The sequence below is a fragment of the Vicugna pacos genome, chromosome 9 (assembly GCF_048564905.1).
Source record: "Vicugna pacos chromosome 9, VicPac4, whole genome shotgun sequence".
NCBI classification, from domain to species: Eukaryota; Metazoa; Chordata; class Mammalia; order Artiodactyla; family Camelidae; genus Vicugna; species Vicugna pacos.
Window position 1 is genome coordinate 60,794,506 of NC_132995.1, and position 25,016 is coordinate 60,819,521.

At 38.2% G+C, this 25,016-nt stretch overlaps 1 protein-coding gene across 3 annotated transcripts in view; it reads left to right on the top strand.

Moving 5' to 3' along the window:
• LOC102524656 (monocarboxylate transporter 1) overlaps nt 1-24,702 on the top strand; it is a 29,759-nt gene extending 5,057 nt beyond the window's left edge. The window contains exons 3-7 of one of the 3 annotated variants that reach the window (XM_072968003.1): nt 15,679-15,939; nt 16,408-16,433; nt 16,981-17,124; nt 19,577-20,443; nt 22,756-24,702. In XM_072968003.1, coding sequence (XP_072824104.1) covers nt 15,899-15,939; nt 16,408-16,433; nt 16,981-17,124; nt 19,577-20,443; nt 22,756-23,000 — 1,323 coding nt within the window. In that variant the 5' untranslated portion in view covers nt 15,679-15,898 and the 3' untranslated portion in view covers nt 23,001-24,702. Of the gene's footprint in view, nt 1-537; nt 773-10,976; nt 11,175-15,678; nt 15,940-16,407; nt 16,434-16,980; nt 17,125-19,576; nt 20,444-22,755 lie in introns of those variants that run through there. The other 2 variants (XR_012075903.1, XR_012075904.1) reach the window with 2 other exon arrangements.
• The last annotated feature ends 314 nt before the right edge of the window (nt 24,703-25,016 follow it).

The following is a 25,016-nucleotide window of genomic DNA, read 5'->3' on the forward strand; positions in this document are numbered from 1 at the left end:
ACCTTTCAAATGGGCTATCAGAGGGACAAGGGAAATCATTGCACTGGCTTTTTCTTAAGTAACTTTAATTCAAAATAAATGCCAAATGGTATATTTGGGGGTGGCATATTTGAAGGGTGGCTCCCCTTCAAAGTCAAATGAGGTCACACCTTTTCTGATAAGACAAGCCAGTTATGTTATATAGTGGCCATTTTCCATAAGCTGAATGAGCTGAAGTGCCAAGGTTTTGACAATGATATATTTAAAGCACATATAACACAATGTACAATATGCCAGAAATTACATATTTGCAACTATTAAACTTACCCATTTAGTAGTGTTTAAGGGGGTCCGCAGTTTCCAAAGATCTTCTGGGGCAAAACAGTTAAAGACCACAGATTCCAGAGTGACTTGTACATACACCTAGTTCCCTTCCAAGTAAATCTAAGAGTTTAACAGAAGATAGAATGGTATAATTTGGACTTTATATCAGCCAAGAATTTTGCTTGATTTTTTTTTCTACCCCATACCAAATGTGACTATGATAAATACCTACAGTTGTGAAAGAATTAGTTTGGTAGTTCTGTCTAAAAAGACCCCAGGCAAAGGACATTATGGGACATGACACTATTCCCTAGAGCAAAAACAGGAACCAAACTAGGGACCAAGTTCCTGCATCAGAACCAACCAGCGCCAACAGAGACCTTTACCAGGAAGAATCATGCTTTGGGAGGTGAGGGCCCAGTGGCGATGGGGAAACTTTGAAATGGCTCCTACACCAATCATATCTCTTCTACAGAGGAAATGTACAGTATGTTCTATATTCACTCAAGGATTTTCACTTATCCTGGTTTGTTTCCATCAATGAATGGAAATTATTTCAAATAGCAGTTATCCGAGTGATGGGAGAGCCAGAACTGGGCTCAAGGAACAGAAATGTACAAAAGGACAGCACTTTGAACTTCAAGTACCCCATTAAGGCTGCAGCATAGTGTACAATGGAAATCAGGAAGGGGTGAAGCTGAAGAAGCAAACAAGGGTGAGATTAGAATCGGTTTTGAATGTTAAGAAATTATTTTGAGGGTTGTATATCTGGAGCTATAGAGTTTTAAGAAAAAGAGCAAAATGACCAGGTGTTATTTTCAAAAGATCATTTGTGCTGCAGTGTGAGAAATGAAAAGGGAAGACCCAAAGGTGGAAGGTAGGGAAACCAATTAGGAGGCTACTGCATTAACCCAAATGGGAGATGGTGACCTGATCTAAGAATAGTGGCTGTGAGGGTGGAGAGGAAGACAAATTCAGAGCTATTCATATTGGTTAGTTACGGAGTATGAGGGCAAAGGAGAGAATGACCCGCAGATTCTGGACTGGCTAGTGATTTGACCTGGAAATATGCAACTGAGTCATCACATCGATGATAAGGAAGCCACCAGAGCAGATGAGCTCTGAGTCCACAGCGTGTTAATTTAGGGCAGACTGTATGTAGTACCTGTTTAAGGAACCATTTCCCCTTCTGGCTAGATCGCCCTCCTCTTTTAGTTGTTCATCAAATATTTGTTGAATATCTATTATTAGACTCCAAAGTGCTAGAAATATATCATTGTAAAGAGTTCCCATTTTCTTTTTTTAACATTTTTTATTGATTTATAATCATTTTACAATGTTGTGTCAAATTCCAGTGTTCAGCACAATTTTTCAGTCATTCATGGGCATATACACACTGTCACATTTTTTTCTCTGTGAGTTATCATAACATTTTGTGTATATTTCCCTGTGCTATACAGTGTAATCTTGTTTATCTATTCTACAATTTTAAAATCCCAGTCTATCCCTTCCCACCCTCCACCCCCCTGGTAACCACAAGTCTGTATTCTCTGTCCATGAGTCTATTTCTGTCCTGTATTTATGCTTTGTTTTTGTTTGTTTGTTTTTGTTTTTTAGATTCCACCACATATGAGCGATCTCATATGGTATTTTTCTTTCTCTTTCTGGCTTACTTCACTTAGAATGACATTCTCCAGGAGCATCCATGTTGCTGCAAATGGCATTATGTTGTCGGTTTTTATGGCTGAGTAGTATTCCATTGTATAAATATACCACATCTTCTTTATCCAGTCACCTGTTGATGGACATTTAGGCTGTTTCCATGTTTTGGCTATTGTAAATAGTGCTACTATGAACATTGGAGTGCAGGTGTCATCTGAAGTAGATTTCCTTCTTTATACAAGCCCAGGAGTGGGATTCCTGGGTCATATGGTAAGTCTATTCCTAGTCTTTTGAGGAATCTCCACACTGTTTTCCATAGTGGCTGCACCAAACTACATTCCCACCAGCAGTGTAGGAGGGTTCCCCTTTCTCCACAGCCTCTCCAGCATTTGTTATTTGTGGATTTTTGAATGACGGCCATTCTGACTGGTGTGAGGTGATACCTCATTGTAGTTTTGATTTGCATTTCTCTGATAATTAGTGATATTGAACATTTTTTCATGTGCTTTTTGATCATTTGTATGTCTTCCTTGGAGAATTGCTTGTTTAGGTCTTCTGCCCATTTTTGGATTGGGTTGTTTGTTTTTTTCTTATTGAGTCGTATGAGCTGCTTATATATTTTGGAGATCAAGCCTTTGTCGGTTTCACTTGCAAAAATTTTCTCCCATTCTGTAGGTTTTCTTCTTGTTTTATTTCTGGTTTCCTTTGCTCTGCAGAAGCTTGTAAGTTTCATTAGGTCCCATTTGTTTATTCTTGCTTTTATTTCTTCTAGGAGAAAATTTTTGAAGTGTATGTCAGATAATGTTTTGCCTTTGTTTTCCTCTAGGAGGTTTATTGTATCTTGTCTTATGTTCAAGTCTTTAATCCATTTTGAGTTGATTTTTGTATATGGTGTAAGGGTGTGTTCTAGCTTCATTGTTTTACATGCTGCTGTCCAGTTTTCCCAACACCATTTGCTGAAGAGACTGTCTTTATTCCATTGTATATTCTTGCCTCCTTTGTCGAAGATGAGTTGACCAAAAGTTTGTGGGTTCATTTCTGGGCTCTCTGTTCTGTTCCATTGGTCTATATGTCTGTTTTGGTACCAATACCATGCTGTCTTGATGACTGTAGCTGTATAGTATTGTCTGAAGTCTGGGAGAGTTATTCCTCCAGCCTCTTTCTTTCTCTTCAGTAATGCTTTAGCAATTCTAGGTCTTTGATGGTTCCATATAAATTTTATTATGATTTGTTCTAGTTCTGTGAAATATGTCCTGGGTAATTGGATAGGGATTGCATTAAATCTGTAGATTGCCTTGGGCAGTGTGACCATTTTAACAATATTGATTCTTCCAATCCAAGAGCATGGAATATCTTTCCATTTTTTAAAGTCTTCTTTAATTTCCTTCATCAATGGTTTATAGTTTTCTGTGTATAATTCTTTCACCTCCTTGGTTAGATTTATTCCCAGATATTTTATTACTTTGGGTGCTATTTTAAAGGAGATTGTTTCTTTACTTTCTTTTTCTGTTGATTTATCATTAGTGTAAAGAAATGCAACTGATTTTTGAACGTTAATTTTGTAACCTGCTACCTTGCTGAATTCTTCAATCAGCTCTAGTAGCTTTTGTGTGGACCTTTTGGGGTTTTCTATATATAGTAACATGTTGTCAGCATATAATGACACTTTTACCACTTCTTTTCTAATTTGGATCCCTTTTATTTCTTTTTCTTGCCTGATTGCTGTGGCTAGGACTTCCAGGACTATGTTGAATAGGAGTGGTGATAGTGGGCATCCTTGTCTTGTCCCAGATTTTAGTGGGAAGCTTTTGAGTTTTTCACCGTTGAGAACTATGCTGGCTGTAGGTTTGTCATATATAGCTTTTATTATGTTGTGATATGTTCTCTCTATACCCACTTTGGTGAGAGTTTTTATCATAAATGGGTGTTGAATTTTATCAAATGCTTTTTCTGCATTGATTGAGATGATCATGTGGTTTTTGTCCTTTCTCTTGTTAATGTGATGTATTACATTGATTGATTTGTGTATGTTGAACCAGCCTTGTGTCCCTGGGATGAACCCCACTTGGTCATGATGTATAATCTTTTTTGTGTTGTTGGATTCTATTTGCTAAAATTTTGGTGAGGATTTTGGCGTCTATGTTCATCAGTGATATTGGCCTATAATTCTCTTTTTTTGTAGTGTCTTTGCCTGGTTTTGGTATCAGGGTGATGGTGGCTTCATAGAATGAGTTTGGGAGTATTCCCTCCTTTTCAGTCGTCTGGAAGAGTTTGAGAAGGACTGGTATGAGTTCTTCTTTGTATGTTTGGTAGAATTCCCCGGTGAAGCCATCCGGTCCTGGACTTTTATTTGTAGGGAGGTTTTTAATTGCTATTTCTATTTCCTTTCTAGTGATCGGATTGTTCAAGTGTTCAGTTTCTTCTTGATTCAGTTTTGGTGGACAGTATGTTTCCAGAAACTTGTCCATCTCCTCTAGGTTATCCAGTTTGGTTCCATATAGTTTTTCATAATATTCTCGTATGATATTCTGTATTTCTATTTTGTTTGTTGTAATTTCTCCATTTTCCTTTCTTATTTTGCTAATTTGTGCTCTCTTTTTTCTTCTTTGTGAGTTTGGCCAGAGGTTTGTCGATTTTATTTACTTTTTCAAAAAACCAGCTTTTGGATTGGTTGATTTTTTTCTATGGTCTTGTTAATCTCTATTGTATTTAATTCCTCTCTGATCTTTATTATTTCCTTCCTTCTGCTGCTTTTTGGGGCTTCTTGTTCTTCTTTTTCTAATTGATTCAGGTGGTGGGTTAACTTGTTTATTTGAGATTGTTCTTCTTTTTTGAGGAAGGCCTGTATCGCTATAAACTTCCCTCTTAGCACTGCCTTTGCTGTGTCCCATAGGTTTTGAGTGGTTGTGCTTTTGTTATCATTTGTCTCAAGGTATTTTTTAATTTCAGCTTTGATTTCCTCATTGATCCATTGTTTTTTCAATAACATATTGTTTAATCTCCATGCTTTTCTTTTTTTCTCCTTTGTTTCTCTGTTGTTGATTTCCAGTTTCATGGCATTGTGGTCAGTAAAGATGCTTGAGATAATTTCTATCTTCTTAAATTTGTTGAGGTTTCTTTTGTGTCCAAGTACATGATCGATCCTGGAAAATGTTCCATGTGCACTTGAAAAGAATGTATATTCTATTTTTGGGGGGTGTAATGCTCTGAAAATATCCACCAAATCTAGTTTTTCTATTGTAGTATTTAATTTCTCTGTTGCCTTGTTTATTTTCTGTCTGGAAGATCTGTCTAGTGATGTTAATGCAGTGTTAAAATCTCCAACTATGATTGTATTCCCATCAATATCCCCCTTTATCTCTGTTAGTAATTCTTGTATGTACTTAGGTGCTCCTATATTGGGTGCATATATATTAACGAGTGTAATATCTTCATCTTGTATCACTCCTTTAATCATTATAAAATGTCCCTCTTTATCTTTCTTTATGGCCTTTGTTTTAAAGTCTATTTTCTCTGAAATCAGTACTGCAACACCTGCTTTTTTGGCTTTTCCATTTGCATGGAATATCCTTTTCCATCCTTTCACTCTCAATCTATATGTGTCCTTCTCCCTAAAGTGGGTCTCTTGTATGCAGCATATTGAAGGTTCTTGCTTTATTATCCAGTCTGCCACTCTATGTCTTTTGACTGGAGCATTTAGTCCATTAACATTTACAGTAATTAATGATAGATGTGTGTTTATTGCCATATTGAACTTATCTTTGCAGTTGAATTGGTATATCCTCTTTGTTCCTTTCTTCTTTTGTGGTTTGGTAACTTTCCTTTGTATTATCGTGGATTTTATTTAATTTTTGTGACTCCCTTGTAAATTTTTGGCTTGTGGTTACCCTTTTTTGTAAATCTATTAACCTATACCTGTTTTTATTAAACTGATAATAACATGATCTAAAACCCATCCTACTGTTAAAAAAAATTTAAAAAAGAAAAAAAATTCTGTATTTCCCTGCCTCCCTCTCCCACTCTCAGTGATTTGTATGTCTTCTTTTATAATTTCGTGTTTTCTTTGTTTGTAATTCATGAGTTATCACCTTTCCAGTTGTGAGTTTCTCATTTCTGTAGCATCCTGCTGCTTTTCTATTTAGAATAGCCCTTTCAATATTTCCTTTAGCATGGGTTTAGTGTTGCTAAACTCCTGCAGCTTTTTTTTGTCTGTGAAACTCTTTATTTCTCCTTCTATCCTAAAGGATAGCCTTGCTGGATAAAGTATCCTAGGCTGCATCTTTTTTTCATTCAGGGCTTTGAATATGTCTTGCCACTCCCTTCTGGCCTATAGTGTTTGTGTAGAGAAATCAGCTGAGAGCCTTATGGGGGTTCCCTTGTAATTCACTCTTTGCTTTTCTCTTGCTGCCTTTAGAATCATTTCTTTATCCTTGACTCTGGCCATCTTGATTATGATATGTCTTGGTGTGGGTCTATTTGGATTCTTCCTGTTTGGGACCCTCTGAGCTTCCTGTACTTGGATATCTGATTCCTTCTTTAAGTTTGGGAAGTTTTCAGTCATGATTTCTTCAAAAACCTTTTCAATCCCCTTTGATCCTTCTTCCCCTTCTGGGACCCCTATTATGCGAAGATTGGCACGCTTTATATTATCCCATAGGTCCCTTATGCTATTATCATTATTTTTTATTTGCTTATCTTGTAGTTCTTCTGAATGGGTGCTTTCTATTGCCCTGTCTTCTAGATCACTAATTGGTTCCTCTGCATTAACTAGTTGGCTTTGCACAGCTATTAGATCATTCCTCATCTCTGTCAATGAGTTTACCCATTCTGCTTGTCTCTTCTTTATAGCTTCAATTTCACTTTTGACATATTTTATATCTCTAAGCACTATCTCTTTTAATTCCTTCAGCAATTTGATCACTCCTTTTTTGAAATCTTGATCTAGTAGGCTACCGATGTCTATTTCATTGATCTTTCTTTCAGGGGATTCCTCTTGTTCTTTTAATTGGGAAAGGTTTCTCTGCTTCTTCATCTTGCTCATACCTCTCTGGCACTGTGGTTTATGGAGTATCAGTTGTCTATTTTGGATCTTAAGGATTTTATCTATCTAATGCCTATTTAGGAATAGAACTTAGGGGGAAAAAGAAAAAAAAAGAAGAGAGAGAGAGAGAAAGCTTTTTAAAAGAAGGGAGAAAGAGGGGTTGAAAACAGTGTATAATGAATAATAGAAGAGCGAGTTGAAGCAGAGTATTAATCGGGTTGAGACGTCCTTTTAAAACCTTTTATAAAAAAGAAAAAAAAGAAAAAAAGGGGTGGGGAGATGAATAGATGTATTTGAAGCCTGTGTCTAATCAATAACAGGACATCAAAACCCAAGAGAAATAGAAATGAATTAAGAAGTAAAAATTAAGAGAGTAATTGAAAATAGAACAGGTAAAAACAGATTTAAAAAAAAAAACAAAGAAAAAACCCAAAAAAACAAAAACAAAAAACAAAACAAAAAAAAGGGGGGGTTGTCGGTGTTCTCCTGGAGTCTGTGTGCTTTTAATGTGAAGTCCTTCTGTCTTCGTCCTGTTTTGGAAGCTCAGCTTGTTTTCATAGGCCCTCCGTTGGCGCCCTCTTCTGTGCTGCTCCCAGCACCTGTCGGCAAGCAGATCGCGCCTCCTCCTAACACAGGGTCAGATGCAGCTCTCCTCTGCTGCGGGCGGGCGGGTCACTGCCCCTCCGGATGCCGCAGTCAGATGTTGCAGACTGGCCAGGCAGAAGGGTGGGTCGTGCCCCCTCCCAGCACCTCGGTCAGGGGCTGTGTTCCTGCCAGACAGGCGGGGGGCCGCTCTCCCTCTGCCTGCCACCGATAGCTCCGCTGTTCTATGCGGCTGTGCTCTCCGCCCTGGTCGCGCTCCGCAGGTGGGCTCGGGGAAGACCGAGGGGCAGCCTCGTCCCTGCTCTGAGCCAAGACCCAGCTCCCTGTTTGTCTTTGTGGAGCAAGTTCTCTGAGGGACCAGGATGGAAGGATCCTATCTGCCCCGGGCTGTAGGCCCCTCTCAGTCTGGCCCTTGAGGCTGCTAAGCCCTTCGGTGAGGACGCAGGTTTCGCCCCCGCCCCGGTGCTCAGCGCCGGAGGATATGGCGGCTGTGCCTGGGCCCCGCCTCTCTTCCCCTGAAAAGTTTCCGGGGGTTTTCAGAGATGGGGGTATGCACCCTTCCCCCGAGAGCACATCAACCTTGCTGTTTTATGGAGGGCCCAGGTTGTTCTGTCCTGTACACCCACAGCCACGGCGCCCAGCCCCTTGCAGTCCCCCGGAGCTGCCTCCGTGCAGCCGCCCCCGTCCTCCGCCCGGCTTGTGCAGCCTGGCCCTGCCCGCCGCTGCCGGCCCGCGTCTCAGGCTGGGTGTCGGGGGGACGCTCTGTGCCCGTTTAACTTAGTTCTGTCAGACAAGGGCTGCTCTGTACAGATCTGAGCCTCAGAGGCTCCCCCTGCGTCCCGCTGGCCTCTCAGTTGGAGAGGGGAGACCCAGCAAGCGAGCGCCAGTCCTCCTTTGCCACTCCCTCCCCGCGGAACCCGTCCCGCGCTGCTTTGCCTTTTGTTCTTTCCTTTTTCCTTTTCTCCTACCAGATTTTTGGCGTCTTTATCTTTCAAAGAGGGCGATGTTCTGTCAGAGTTCCGCAGGTGCTCTGGTTGGCTGAGTGGGTCTGTAGATGTGGGTCTTGGTGTATTTGTGGGAGAGGGTGACTTACGAGCGTCCTTCTACTCCGCCATCTTGCCTCTTCTCCTAAAATTGATATTGAAATCAGAAAAGGTCAATATGAGAAGAGAAAATTATATTTCCAAATGCCTTATGGACACATTTCAAAAAAGTCCAAAAAATACTAATTAATTTAGATATGTTTTTAAAGGTGTATGTTGTGACCAAGTTGGGCATATTCTAGGAATGCAAGGGTGGTTTAACAGGTTAAAAAAAAAACCTATAAATGTTATTCACTACTTGCTCAGATGAAAGGAAAAATGCTACCCTAAATCTGATAGTGTATCTGCCAAATTCTGGAGTACTTTTCTTGATGATGAAACACTATATGCATTATTTTACCTATTAAGTAAAATAAGGGTTACTTGAATACAAGTACTGTGATTCCATGATGATCTGATAACTGAGGTGGCAACTAAGTAACTAATGAGCTGTAGCATATATAACATAGATATGCCAGCACAAGAATGATTCACATCCCAGGCAGGAAGGAGCTGGATGGCATGAGATTCATCATGCTACTCGGAATAGCATGCAGTTTAAAACTTATGAATTGTTTACTTCTAGAAGTTTCCATTTAATATTTTCAGACTGCAGCTGACCATGGGTAACTGAAACTGCAGAAAGCAAAACTGGAAATAAAGGGGGACTACTGTATACAGAAATCAATTGTAGTGGTACTTCTAGAATGGATAAGGTCCTGTGAAATTGTGTTCTTTCATAAAAGCAGTAAGAACATTGGCAAGAATTATTAAAATCAATTTTTAAAAAACTCAAAAATTAACCAAAGGCTTGAAGTAATCCAAAAAGAATGCATTCAAGAAACAGCTGAATCTCAGAATAGCAAGGTTTGTGGTGTTTTAACATGACCTATTCCTATACTCATCTGCCCACCTCTGGTAGAATGGAAAACAGCAGCAAAAAAACCTCACAATCACAGGAGCTGTGAAAATCAGCAGTGTAGTAACCGCTTGAGGCAGAATGGGTTTGAAACCCTAAAAAAAAGCCCATACTTAGAGAATTATTATTATTCAACATATCTGACAGTTCCTGGAAACCCCCACTTACAGGGATTGTCTTTATTTGACCTGATTCAGAGCTTCCTCAGTGCAAACAGCCTTTTTCCCAGAGCATTTATTGAAAACAACCAGGGGCAATTATTTAACATCTCAGCTGCCTGAGTTGGAAAAACAATTGGAGCAAACAAAAAGCTGACCATACACTTTAAAGGAAAAGCTGGGGAATGAGATGCCCACTGGGAACTTTTAAAGCTCTGACATATTCCCAGAATGCTAGAAGGTCATGCACATGTGCAGACTGCCCATGCTCAGGGAAGACCTGAGAAGGCCTGAATCTCCTGTCTTGACTGACATTGAAGCTCCATACCAGCAGGAAGTGAAGGCTAAAGCAGAAGTGTAAGCTGCCTGCTGGAGAATTGAAAGCATGCCCCAACATACACAAATACCCTGTGGTGAAGCCTGGTATATATACTGATTCAAGGCATTTTAAGGAAGTTTTTGTCCAATCATTGGCTGATCACTAACCAAGCAGAGGTTTCAATGGCCACATATGAGAAAAAATACAGACTTCACAGAATTTATTTAGGAAAGTCATTAAGCAAACAAAAGGCAATAGCAGTATCATCAACATGAACAACAAACAGCAATAACAACTAACCCTGAAGAGGGAGGGAATCTGATTTCCATGGTTGCCACATTGTGTTATTTTAAATGTCCAGTTTTCAACAACAAAATATGAGACACACAAAGAAACAGGAAAGTATGGTCTACCCACAGGGAGAAAAGTCATTCAGTAGAAACTATCCCCAACAAAGCCTCAACATTGAACGTACTAGACAACGGGTTTAAATTAGCTATTATAAATTTTTTTCAAAAAATTAAAACCATGTCTAAAGGACTAAAAGAAGTTGTGAGAACAATGTCTTACCAAATAGAGAATATTTATAAAGAGATAGTTATTATATTTTTTAAAAAAAAGAGCCAAATAGAAATTCTGGAGCTGAAAAGTACAGTAACTGAAAAATTTGTAAGAGGGTCTGAAAAGCAGACTTGAGCTGGCAAAAGAAAGAGTCAGTGAACTTGAATATAGATCAGTTGAGATTACCAAATCTAAGAGGAAAAAAAGAAAAATGAATGAAAAGTGAACAGATCCTTGAGACAAAGACAAAGAATATTGAAAACAAAAGAAAAGTAACTCATCACAAACCAAGTATCCTCAATAAGATTAACAGCTAATTTTTCTTTAGAAACCATGGAAGCCAGAAGGCAATAGGACAAAATATTCAAAGTGCTGAAAGAAAAAGATTATCAACCAAGAAATCTGTATCCAGCAAAACTATCCTTCAAAATGAAGCAGAGATTAAGACATTCCCAGATAAACAAAAACTGAGAGAATTTGTTGCCAGCAAGCCTGACCTGTAAGAAATACCAAAGTGTGTCCTTCAGGCTGAATCTGAACAAACACTATCCATAACTTGAATCCACACAGAGAAATCAAGAACACTAGTACAGGTAATTAAATAGGTAAATGTAAAAGACAGTATAAATGTTTTTTTTTCCTTTGTAACTCTTTTTCCCCTTCTACGTGATTTAAAAAACAACTACATAAAGCAATAATTATAAAATTATATATGGACTTACAGTGTATAAAAATGTAATTTGTAAAACAATAGTAGTGTGAAAAAGGAACAAAGTTTTTATACACTATTGCAATTAATTTGTACTAATCCATACTAGATTGCTTTAAATTAAGATGTTAACTGTAATCCACAGGACATCTACTAAGAAAATAACAACAACAAAAAAGTAAAAGAAACAACTTGGTAATTAAAGGGGCACACTAAAAATATCTATTTAACACAAAAGAAGGCAGTGATGGAGGTATAGAAAAAAAAACAAAGAGAACAAATAGCAAAATGGGCAGACTTAAGTCCTCCTTTATCAGTAATTAAATTGAATACTTAAAAAGTAAATAGATTAAACACTCCAATCAAAAAAGCAGTGATTGGCAGACTGGATTTTTAAACATGACCCAACTCTATGCTGGCTACAAGAGGCACATTATAGATTCAAAGACACAAACTAGTTTAGAGTGTACAGATGAATAAAGATATGCCATGCAAACTAACTAAAAGTCACCTAGGTAAAAGAGACTTTAAGACAAAATTGTTATTAGACACAAAGAAGGACATTGTATAATGATTAAAGTTCGATCCATTATGAAGACATAACAATTATAAATATATATACACCTAACAACAGAGCCCCAAAATACATGAAGCAAAAACTGATGAAATTAAAAGGAGTAAACAGATAATTCAGTAATAGTAGTTGAAGATTTCAACAGAACTTCAGTAGAACAAGTAGGCAGAAAATCAACTAGGAAATTGAAGACTTGAACAACCAAGTACATATCAAGTACAAACCAAGTAAACTTAATCCACAGAACACTTTACCCAACAATGGCAGAATACACATCTTCTCAAGTATACATGGAACATTTTCCAGGACTAGGCCATAAAACAAGTCTCAGTAAATTTAAAAGGACTGGGTATGTTCTCTGATCACAATGCAATAAAATCAGAAATCAACAAAAAATTTCAGAAGTGAGCAAATATGTGGAAATGAACAACACATTCCTATATAACCAATGGTTCAAAGAATAAATCATAAAGGAAATTAGAAAACACATTGATATGAATGAAAACAAAATGACAAAGTACCAAAATTTGTGGAATATAGCTAGAACAGTGCTTAGAGGGAAATCTATGGCTAAATACATCTATATTTAAAAAGAACAAAGATCTCAAATCCATAACTGAAACTTTTACCATTAGGAATTAGGGGGGAAAAAGGCAAATTAAATGCAAAGCAAATAGAAGGAAGGAAATAATAAAGATTAGAACAGAAATAAATGAACTAGAAAATATAAAAACAATAGAGAAAAACCAATAAAATCAAAAGTTTCTTTGAAAAGGTCAATAAAACTGACAAAATTTTAGCGAGACCAACCAAGAAGAGAGAGAGAGAAGGCTCAATTACCAAAATCAGAAATGAAAGAGAATACATTATGTATAGTGAAGAATTCACCTCACCAATAGAGAGGTCTGGCCTTTGCCCTTGGCTACTGGAATATGATCTCTAGGTCTCTGAAAAGTTCCACCTGAGAGGAGTGTCTTTGTTTGCCTGGGCCCATTAGCCATATCTTCTTACGTCCAATCTCTAAAAGAGCTGGAGACTAAAGATTTTAGGCCACCCTCTGGTAGGGGCTGGAGACTAAAAGTCAGCCATGTGGGCAGTATGTGATCAAGCCCCACTAAAAACTCTAGACACTGAAGGCTGAGGTGAGCTTCCCTGGTTGGTGATGCTCTCTATTGTCACACATTGTGACTGGGAGAAGGTAATGTTTCCCACGACTTTGTGGGGAGAGGATGATCAGAAGCTCCACATTTGGACCTCTTCCAAACTGCCCTGTGCATCTCTTCCTGTAGCTAATTTTAACCTGTGTCCTTTCCATGTAATAAGTCATGAGCATAATAGCGTCAGTGAATTCTGTGAGTCCTTCTGTTGAATTACCCAACCTGTTTTGGAAACCCACCCCACTACCTCTAACCACCCCCTCAAAACTTGCAGTTGTTGTTAGAAGTGAGGCTAGTCTTTGGGGGCTGTTCCCTCTAATATTATTGTTGGTTAAACTCTTCGGATATCACTACTGACCCTACAGAAATTTTTTAAAAGATTATAAAGAAATACTATAAACAATTGCACACCAACAAATTAGATAACCTAAATGAAATGAATGAATTTCTAGAAAAACAGAAACTATCAAATGACTCAAGTAGATAGAGATGATCCAAATATACTTACAGCAAGTGAAGAGATTGCCGTATCATCAAAGACTGCTCACAAAGAAAACCCAAAGCCCAGACAACGTCATCGGTGAATTCTTTGAAACATTTAAGGAACTAACACCACTCTTTTACAAGCTCTTCCAAAAAACAAAAGAGGAGGGAACATTTCCCAACTTGTTCTCTGAAGCCAGAATTATCCGGATGCCAAAACCAGATGAAGACATCACAAGAGACGAAAACTGCAAACCATTATCCCTTATAAATGTGGATGCAAAAATCCTCAACAAGGTATGAGCAAACAGAATTCAACAACATATAAAATGTGTTATATATCATAACAGACTGGTACTTATCTCAGGAGTGCAGGAATTCATAAGTGGTTCAACATACAAAAATCAGTCAAACTATACCATATGAATGGAATAAAGGCCCAAAACCACAAGATCATCTTAATGGACAATTAACAAAGCATTTGCTAAAATCCAACAGCTTTTGTAATTAAAAAAAAAAATACTCAACAACTAGGAACGGGAAGGGAAACTTCCCAAACCTAATAAAGGGCATCTACACAGAACCACCGCTAACATCATAATTAACGGTAAAATACTGAAACCTTCCCCTCTAAGATCAGATAAAAGACAAAGATGTCCACTTTCACCACATTCATTTAACAATGTACTGGAGGTTTTATCCAGCAAAATTAGGCAATGAAAAGAAATAAAAGCAGCCAGATGATAAAGGAAGATGTAAAACTATCCCTGATGACATGGTCTTATAAATAGAAAATCCTAAAGAATCCACACACATAACATGCGTGAGTCTATTAGAACTAAAAAATGAGTTCAGAAAGTTTGCAGGTTGCAAAACTAACATACAAATATCAATTGTATTTCTATACACTAGCAATGAAAGATCCAAAAGTAAAATTAAGAAAACAGTTCAATTTACAATACCATGAAAAATAATGTCAGGACTAAATGTAACTGCTAACGGGTATAGGATTTCTTTCAGGGATGATGAAAATGTTCTGAAATTAGTGATGATAGCAGTACAGTTTTGTGAATATACTAAAAACCACTGAAATGTAAACTTTAAAAGTGAATTTTATGATATGTGAATTATATCTCAATAAAGCTATTATTTAAACAAATTAATTGTCTTTATACACCAGCAACTAACAGAAAATGATTTTTTAAAATTACCATCTATAAGAGTAATAAAAACTAACTTGGCATAAATCTAACAAATGTTGTGCAAACCCTGGGAACGTTTAATTTTATAAAGCTTTTAGAAACTTTACTTCTATAGTTTTATATAAAAAAAAGTCTTTGAGCTTCTTAAGCAGAACTTTTCTTGAAAGTTGTTTTTTAAAATCACTACAAGATCACTTTTCTAAACTATATTGAAGTATTTAGTTAGAAGGTGAGCTATTTAAAAGTGACTTCTATGGGTAGGAAGGTAGGGTTTGTATTAAAGATTAAGCAATATAATAATAAAATGATATTGTCATGGTTGACCTGTACAATATTAACACTGTGCTATATATACCACTCCAGGTAGTGTTAGGGTGGCCAGAAATGAGTATGATGACATATTTTTGAAGGGTTAATTTTGACATAAAATAGAAGCTGGTTTAAGTAAATCAAAGGAGAACTGAATTTCTCTGAAGTAGACTGGTAGACCTGTTCTCAACCTCTCCCACCTGCTAGTAATTCATAATCACGTCCTTTATCTTACTATGTTTTCACTAATGCTGGGGCTTAAGAAGAAAAGGAGGAATCTTTGGTTTGAACTACTAGCTTCTAATATTAGGATTCATTTTGCAGATTTAAACTGTATTGGTCAGCCATCATTCGGGAATCTTTCTAGTCACATAACAGGAAAAAAAATAAATCTAAGCAGCTGGATGAAAAGCAAACTTTACTGAGCTAACTTTCCAGCCCATTAAATGAGAAAATAATGTTTGAAATGGTCTTTTACTTTGAAAATTGCTATATGCATTTACTTATTCATTCATTACATAAGTGTAAGGGATTTCCTGAAAGTGCTTTGTTACTGACCTACTTGTTCTGCACTACTTTAATTTTATCCCCTTTAGATATCTGGAATCTAACTGCGTTTTAGAATTCACCTTTACTTACAATGCCACCATCAGGCAGCGGTCCAGTTGGATACACCCCCCCAGATGGAGGCTGGGGGTGGGCAGTGGTTGTTGGAGCTTTCATTTCCATCGGCTTCTCTTGTGCATTTGGCAAATCTATTTCTGTATTTTACAAAGAAATTGAAGAAATATTTAAAGCCAGCACCAGCGAAGTGTCATGGTTGTCTTCCATCGTGTTTGCTGTCATGTATGCTGGAGGTAAGTACCCGTGAAGAGCTGCTCTTTTAACTGTCAGTAGGTAGATAAAAGCTCCATATTAGGTACTTTTTGTTCTATGTCTTTATCAGTGAGATATTTAAAATGTGAGTTCTTGGAGTTATGTGATTAGAGTCATATTTTTCATTCCCTTTAACAATAAAAGCTACATAGCAACTGTGTGCTCTGTTAGGTCAGTTATAATATAGAACAGGTGTCATTATAAAGGATACCTTTCTTTAAAAATGTATTTTGTGTTGGCTGCTGGTGTATAAAAAGGTAGTTGATATTTGTATTTTAATCATATCTCCTGTAAACTTGCTAAACTCTTGTTATTCCCGATAGTTTTTGGTAGATTTATTTCAAAATTTTTAGTAGACAAACTAATCTTCTGCAAATACTGATAGTTTGGTTTCTTCCTTTCCTTACACCTTTTCCCCCCTGTCTTACTGCGCTGGCTCGGACCTCCAGTATAATGTTGAAGAAAAGTGGTGATGGTAGGCATTCTTGTTTTGTAGTTCTGTTTTGATTTTGTTATGGTTTTCTGTGAGAAACAATACATTGTAGCTAGTTTTTAAGTATGCACTGAAGTCAGAAGTTTGATCAGACCTGCTCATACATACATTTTGTCATTCGTGTGTGTTTGCTCTAGATGACTGTTTAAAAAATTTTACACAGAGCAAACATCCTCCATTTCTGTGGATAATATCCTAGATACATGAAGAATCATATAAACACTTATAATTAGGGTATTTTCAGCCTCTTTTGCTTCCAAAGAGTTGGATTATGGTCTTTCATACTTCAGTTAAAATCCATCTTGTATGTTCTAGGTATGTAGAAGATACAAGCATTACTATATTTTTTCCATTACACAAACCTGTGACTCTGAAGTGAAGATAGAAAGCAGTATTCCTTACCACTGCCTTCTGTTTTATCTGTTTATTTTGCGGGGTGGCATCCTGTCATGTCAGTAATGCCATGTGCAGGTGTGGATGTGGGGGCCAGGCTCCTCCTTTATGTTCTAAGCTGTTTGTTCTCTCCTAGGTCCTATCAGCAGTATCCTGGTGAATAAATACGGCAGTCGTCCAGTCATAATTATTGGCGGCTGCTTGTCAGGCTGTGGCTTGATTGCGGCTTCTTTCTGTAACACCATGAAGGAACTTTACTGGTGTGTCGGAGTCATTGTAGGTGAGTCGCTACTGATGTTATTTTCAATCATTAATTTTTATGTGGACTATTTGTAGCTTTCATTTGCCAATTATTTTGAAAAATGAAAGTTCTTTGTTAGAAAAATTACAGGATCACTATTTTTTAGAGCTGGTAATATGTTAATTTAATAGAACCAGAAAAGCGAGCCTTTAAAAAACGTTGTGGCCCTTAATGGCATTTTTATTGAATAAACACATTAAAGAGAGCTTCTTTTATTTTTTTTTCCTTTCCTCTCTTGTCCTTTTTTCTTCTCTTTTCTGTCTTTCTTTTTTCATCTTAAGAAAGAAGACAGTGGTGATAGGTTAAAAAGTTGTTGAAAGGGAGGTCATTAGCTATTCCCTCTCATTTCCCCTTCTGCCCAAGAAGAAATTGTCTCAAATTAGAGAAAGAGAGAATGTCAAAGCAGGAATTTTCTGATAGAAAAGCCAGATACATTTTCAAGGGATAAAGGGCACACTTGAGGAAACTCCCCTTTCTAATAGCTAAATTAAGAAAATAAAACTGCTGAATATAAGTATTATTGACACCCATAGCTCTATAGATTCAAGAAAACTACCATTAATATTTTGATGCCCTATCCACTCATTTTCCTGTGCGCACACATAGAATTTTTAGAACAAAAAAGGATGAGACTATGTTTGTACCCAGTTTTTTGTTATACTTACTAATACATCATGTACATTGTTTCCCCATCTCAGTAAATATACTTTAGCCGCAATTATTTTTTCATGGGGTAGATGGATATACCATAATTTATTTCACCATTATCTAATCAAAGGACATTTTAAATTGTTTATATTTTTTCACTATTAATAAACAGTATTTGTATGATAGTACTTCTGTATACGTCTTTGTGAAAATGATCATTTCCTTTGGATAAATTTATAGAAGTGGAATTACTAGAGGAAAAGGTTTTCAATACAATTGGCCAAATATCTCTTTTAGAAAAGTTATAATAATTTACAGTCCCACCTGCAGGACCTGAGATAAGGCCAATAATGGGTTTTATGTTTTTGAATCTGTCCTTTTACCACATTAATTACATTTTTTAACATTTAAATATTTTAATTCATCTGGAATATTTAAATAAAGTAAGGAAGGACTAAAACTTTGTTCCCACATGGTTATTCAGCCTGTTCATTTTTCCATTTGTTAATTCAGTCCACAAACATTTATTGAGTCCCTAGCTATATGCCAGGCATTGTCCAAGCTCTGTGGGGAGACCAAAATGATAGGCAAGATTACTGCTCTTCATTGGAGAGAAGTAAACAATAAACAGACCAACAAATAAATGAATAAATAAGAAAACTATCAGGTAGTAATGAGTGCTTTGCAAAGACTTAGAACAGAGAATTTTGATAGAGAGGAACTGAATGGTCCCTAAAGGGAAGGCTTCTCAGAGGTGGTGATTGAGATCTGGATGATAACCAAGCAGGAGGCTTTGTGAAAATCTAGAGGAACAGTTTAACACTTAGCACAAGTAGGAATAGACTGAGATGAGGGCAAGGAGGCAAATTAGCGCCAAATCATGGGGCCTCCTAACCCAGAATGAAAAGTTATGGATGGGCAGTCATTAGAGAGATTGAAATGGGTGAGCATCCAAATCTGGTTTACCTAGTAGGGAACCAAGGTTGGGAGACCACTTAAGAGGCTATTAGGATAGTTAATTGTCCCAGCCCCATTGACTGAAAAATCCATCCTTTCCCTATTAATTTAAATGTATCTTTTGGTTCTAATTCTGGACTTTCCACCCACCTTTATTGATCAATTTTTCTAATTTTGAACAAGTGCCACACTGTCCTAATATATTTATATATCTGTTAGGGTAGGTGCCACCAATTATTTATCCTTTTCCAATATTTCTAATGCATTTGTTCTCTGGGTGTATTTTAGAGTCATTTTACCCCATTTGAAAAATAAATTACATTGAAATTTTCATAGACATTACGTTAAATGAATGGCTTTCCTAAGATACTGTTAGCATCTTGACAGTGTTGTGTTTTACTGTCCAAAAATATTTTCTCTTCCCCCTCCCCCTCTTGCCCTTCCTCTCCCTCTGCTCCTCCTCCTGGTTTGCTTTCTGAGTTTAGAAGATTTATCTTCTCTCCTTTTTGTTTTTAATTCTCTATGCCTCAGGAAAGCAAAAGATATGAAATTAGACAAAGGATCTTAGATTTATTGTGTTTTTGTTGCTAAAGTAAAAAGTTCTTTTTCATAATATAAATTTTTATATTATAAACCTAGTATTTACTGCAAAAAGAGACTTTATGTCTATATTTATTTGATAACTGTCCACGTAATGATCTACTGGTTATAATAGCCTCTGATGATTTTGACCTCTTTCCATTCAGTTTCTCTGCCTGATTAATTAATACCAAATATATTTTTGACATTTATTACAGTATGTGATTGTGGTTCCCCTCCTCCCCAGGTCTTGGGCTTGCCTTCAACTTGAATCCAGCTCTGACCATGATTGGCAAGTACTTCTATAAGAGGCGACCACTGGCAAACGGACTGGCCATGTCAGGCAGTCCTGTGTTCCTCTCTGCCCTGGCCCCCCTCAACCAGACCCTTTTTGCTCACTTTGGCTGGAGAGGAAGCTTCCTAATTCTTGGGGGCATCCTACTAAACTGCTGTGTGGCTGGAGCCCTGATGAGACCAGTAGAGCCCAAGCCAAACACTGCAGGGAAAGAAAGATCTAAGGAATCCCAGCAGGAAGCTGGAAGATCTGACGCGAAAAAGGGGGCAAGTGATACAAATACAGAAGTTAATGGCAGAAATCCCCCAAAAGAGAAACAATCAGTTTTTCAAACAGTAAGCAAACTTCTGGACTTATCCCTGTTCAAGCACAGAGGCTTTTTACTGTACCTCTCTGGGAATACGGTAATGGCTTTTGCACTGGCTACACCTTTAGTCTTTCTTAGTAATTATGCCAAGAGTCAGCATTACTCTGATGAGAAGGCTGCCTTCCTTCTTACTATTCTGGCTTTTGTTGACATGGTAGCCAGACCTCTTATGGGATTTGTAGCCAACACAAACTGTGTAAGACCTCGAATTCAGTATTTTTTTGCTGCTTCTATTATTGTATACGGAATGTGTCATATGCTAGTACCTTTCTCCTCCAGCTATCTTGGGTTTTGTGCCTATGCGGGATTCCTTGGATTTGCTTTTGGGTGGCTTGGCTCCGTATTGTTTGAAACGCTGATGGACCTCATTGGACCCCAGAGGTTCTCCAGTGCTGTGGGATTGATGACCATTGTGGAATGCTGTCCTATCCTCCTGGGGCCACCGCTTTTAGGTATAGTATGTCTCCCTATTTCTGTGGTTCGGTTAACATAAAACAGGTATGGAAGATTGGAAGATGATAGAAAGCAGAAATCAGTGAGCTGCTGATGCCAGAGGGCTAGTCTTTCTCATTTCTGTACCCTCCATGCTGACACATGGAGCATAATTGCTCAAATACTTTTGGAAATAAATTAAAGTGAATCATCAAGCTGAAAGGGGAATAAAAAACTATTACAAACGTAAGCATTTATTGAAATATTTTTTCTCATAGAGAAACCAAATGTATTTATTGTAGAAAAATGTATTATACTCCACCTTTAAAATACTGTTGGTGATTTCTCTTAATTATGGAATTTATATCAGCAGTAATATTTAAAATAATAACAATAGGTACCAGGTAAGGGCTTACAGTATACCAGGGACTGTCCTAATCATTTTCTATATTCTATATTACAAGTCTGTGATGTAGGACTGTCCCCACTTTATAAATAAAGGAATTGAGACTTCTAAAAGCAAAATAACTTGCCCAAGATCACACAGCTAGTAAGTGACCATAAAACTTGATGTATTATTCTTTTAAGAATGCTAAATGATTTATATTTTTAAATTATCATTAATACAAAATACAGCAATGATTTGGGCTTCCTCCGGATGTGACTCATGCTTTTGAGATTATGCGCTATAAAGTAAGAAGGCAACATAAAAGAAGATCCACTACTGACTTTTCAAAACTTATCCCCCTCTCTCCTCCCTATACTCAAGGAGATTCCAAGTCCTGTCGAGTTTTACCTCCTAAATCTCTTTCTAATCTGCCCATATTTCTACATCACAACTACCACTCTTACCCAAACCTGCCTTCTCTCTGGGCTGCTCCTAGCAGTAGCCTTCTGACTTCACCCATGTCCACTCTAGCTGCTCTTTAATCTCCTGAAACACTCGAGTTGCTTCCCACGTCTCAGGGTGAAGATTAGATTCCCTACCATGGCCCGCAAGGCTCTGCATGGCCTGGCCCACCCACCTCTCCAGCCTCATTCCCACCACTCAGTCTGCTCTCTCTGCTTCCCCTCTCACACCCTCTGCTTTCTCCTACCATCTGCCTCTGCACGAGCTCTTCTCTGCCTGGATACTTTTCCCATCTCCTTTCTCCCAGATAACTCCTATCCTCCTGTAAGTCTTGGCAAAGTTTATTTACACTTTAAGAAAAGCCCTCCTGACCCTACTTGCTGGCCTCAATCTCCTATTCTCTGCTCTCAGACCTTCTCTGTAGCACTTGTCACAGTCTGTGCACTTACTGGGTTAACATTTTTCCTCTCCACTGAACTGTATGGATGTTCCCTCTTTTGCTCACCCTTAACTCAGGGCCTAGTGGACCCAGTGCCTGGTGTGTGTATAGAGACCCAATAAGCATTGCTGAGTGAGTGATGCCCTGAGCTGGAAAACTGTATGGAGTCCTATTTGAACTGGTTATTACATTCTTTATGGGTGTAGAGTTTTCCAAAGTTTATTCCTTGAAATACTAGTTTGTAGAGATGCTAATACATTTTACTATAACAAGGATTTCATGGCCAAAAAAGTTTAGAAACACCAAAGTAAGTAAGTTTCTTTACTATCAGACCTCATAAAAGGCTTTAATAGAAAAGACTATGATATGTCATTTCCAAATTTGCTTGACTTTGGAAACATTAGGGAGGTGTCCTGTAGCACAGAGTTGTGGGTGGAGGCCTGAGTCAGACCTGGTGGGTTTCAAGCCAATCTATTTCACACACCTGGTCACTTTGTGACCTTGGACGAGTTACTTAAGGTTTCTGAACTTTGGTTTTTATGTTATACAACGGGAATGATGATAGAATCTTCCTGTAGTGAATATTAAGCACTTAGAATGGTGGAAAGGTATTGCTGTTTGTTAATATTTTAGCATAGGATGAGTGCTCACAGGAGTGCTCTTTGGGAAACACCGATGTCAGAGAAAGAGCATTGTCCTGGGAGAGTGGAAATCGCTCTGTGGCCTTGGGTAAGACTCCCAAACCTCTTTTGAGCAACAAATTTTTCCACTGTATATTGAAAAAATTGATTCTAGGTGATCTCTAGGTATTTCTCAGTTCAAATTTGCCGAGATTTAATTATTTTCAAGTTGCTAAACGACAGAATATGCTAGGCCATCCAAAATCAGTGTGATGTCATAAAAGATCAGATCATTTTTAGCAGTTCCTTTTTGTACTAAATTGTCATTTGTGGGATCTTTGAGTGGATCCTTAAACTTTATTTGGGCAAGGGTAAAATTGTTTACTTTACCCATGTAACTTTTTTTTTTTTTGACATCTTTAGGTCGTCTCCATGACATATACAGAGACTACAAATACACATACTGGGCAAGTGGCACAATCCTTATTGTCTCAGGTATCTATCTCTTCATCGGCATGGGCATCAATTATCGACTTGAGGCAAAAGAACAGAAGGCAGAGGAGAATCAGAAAAAGGAGAGCAAAAAGATGGAACCAAAAGAAGTCACTAAAGCTGCAGAATCTCCAGAATCAAAAGGCGTAGAAGGACCCAAAGAGGAGAAACTTTAAGGCTCAAATCAGGGATAAACAGAAGCTTTGGACCAAAGATACCTGAAAAAAGTCTACTGAATCATGTCCTATTGCTGGTGCTTATCATGGACAGTTGACATTTGTGTACAGCTTATACCAGGTGTTCACTGATGGAACTTTCATTTCCTTCCTTTACATCAGTCATAATAAATATGTCACATCCTTTAGGGGCAGGGGATTTGCAAAAGGTGACAGGAGGAGATAGCTTTTATTTGAAGTCCCATTTATTAAGATATACTGTACAAATCTCTTTTATGAGAGTAAAGTTTAATGAATTTTGACAAAGGTATTTAGTCAAAAAACTACCACTCTACTATAGAACATTGTGAACAGCCAAAATAATTCCCTTCTGCTCCTTTGCAGTCAGTCCCCTTCCCCTAACTATAGCCCCTGGCAGCCACTGATCTAATTTCTGTTCCCTATAGTTTTGCATTTTCCAGAATGGAATAAATGAAATCATATAGTATGTAGTATGTGGCATAATAATATATATTTGGTCTTTATCCCTGGTTCCTGGTATATGGTTCCTAGAACCCTTGGAATCTCTGGGGTGATAAGAGTGTCTTTTGCATGCTAATTAGGTGACTAGTGGCTGGAGACCCCTTTCTTAGCTGCAGGATAGGAGCTAGTCTCCAAAAAAGACCAAGGAGTGATTAGACTGTTGGAACATTCGGTGTCATCCCCTGACCTCCGGAGAGAGGAGAGAGACTGGAAGTTGAGTTCAATCACCGATGTTCAATGATCTAATCAATCATGTCTATGTAACAAAATCCCCTAAACTACAGAGAGCTTCCTGGTTGGTGAACACTGAGGTGCTGGGAGGGTAGTGCGCCCAGACAGGGCACGGATGCTCCACACCACTCCTCCCTGCCATATTTCGCCCATGCATCCTAGACATCTCTTCCATCTGGAGGTTCTAAATTATATCCTTGATAATAAATCAGTGAATGCAAGCAAAGTGTTTCTCTGAGTTCTGTGATTCACTCTAGCAAATCATCAAACTTGAAGATGGAGTCATGGGAACTCCTAGTCTATAGCTGGTTGGTCAGAAGTACAGGTGGCTGCGGGGAGCCACTCGTGACTGAGGGCTGCCGAGCACAGAAACTGGGCGTAAAACCCCAAAGTGCAGGGCGCCAGGCTCTGAGATTGAGGCTGCCGAGCACAAAGGTTGGGCCTAAACTCCCACAGTGCGGGGCGCCCGGCTCAAAGGTCAATTGAGTCAGAACAATCTCTGTTCCGCCACCCCTTTGAAGAATGCACCAGGTGCGCTAAGTGCCTGAGGAACATCCTGAGCCATTAAGTCACAAGAGACTTTTAGAAAGAGAGATACAATTGGCACACAAGTTAGTGATCTTTACTTAAAGAACAATCACCTGAGTTAAAATTATACACGAGTCACGATGCTAGTTTAAAAGTTATGATGTTAGCCTAAAGGAACAATAATCTTAGTCTATGATCTTAGCTTTTGGGGATCAGTTAATCTTGGTGTATGGAACAGTAAACTATGATAATGATTTTAGTGCACACCATTAATGTACCCTGAAAAACAATACCTGTGCCTACGTGCAAGAATGCACAAGGTAGTCACTTGAATTTGTATAAATTAACTGCCTGAAATAAACTCGATGTCCACTCTTGACCTAGCGTCTTGCGGGCTAGAGTGAGACCCTCTCAACCCCAACTTGTCTTGCTGTCTCTTTGTTACGTCTTTCCTTTTCTCAGTCCTGCAGCACAGGTTTCTGGACCTGATCGATTGTCGGCTGGCTCCGACAGGTGGCAACCTGGGACTTGAGACTGGATACTGAAGTGAGGGCAGTCTTGTGAGACTAAGCCTTTAAACCTGTGGGATCTGACACTAACTCTGGGTACTTTGTGTTAGAATTGAATTAAATTGTAGGACACCCAGTGGCTGGAGAGTTGGAGAAGTGGTTGTTGGTGTGCAGAAACTCCCACACATTTGGTGGCAGGAGTGTTATGAGTAAAAACGGTGGGGAC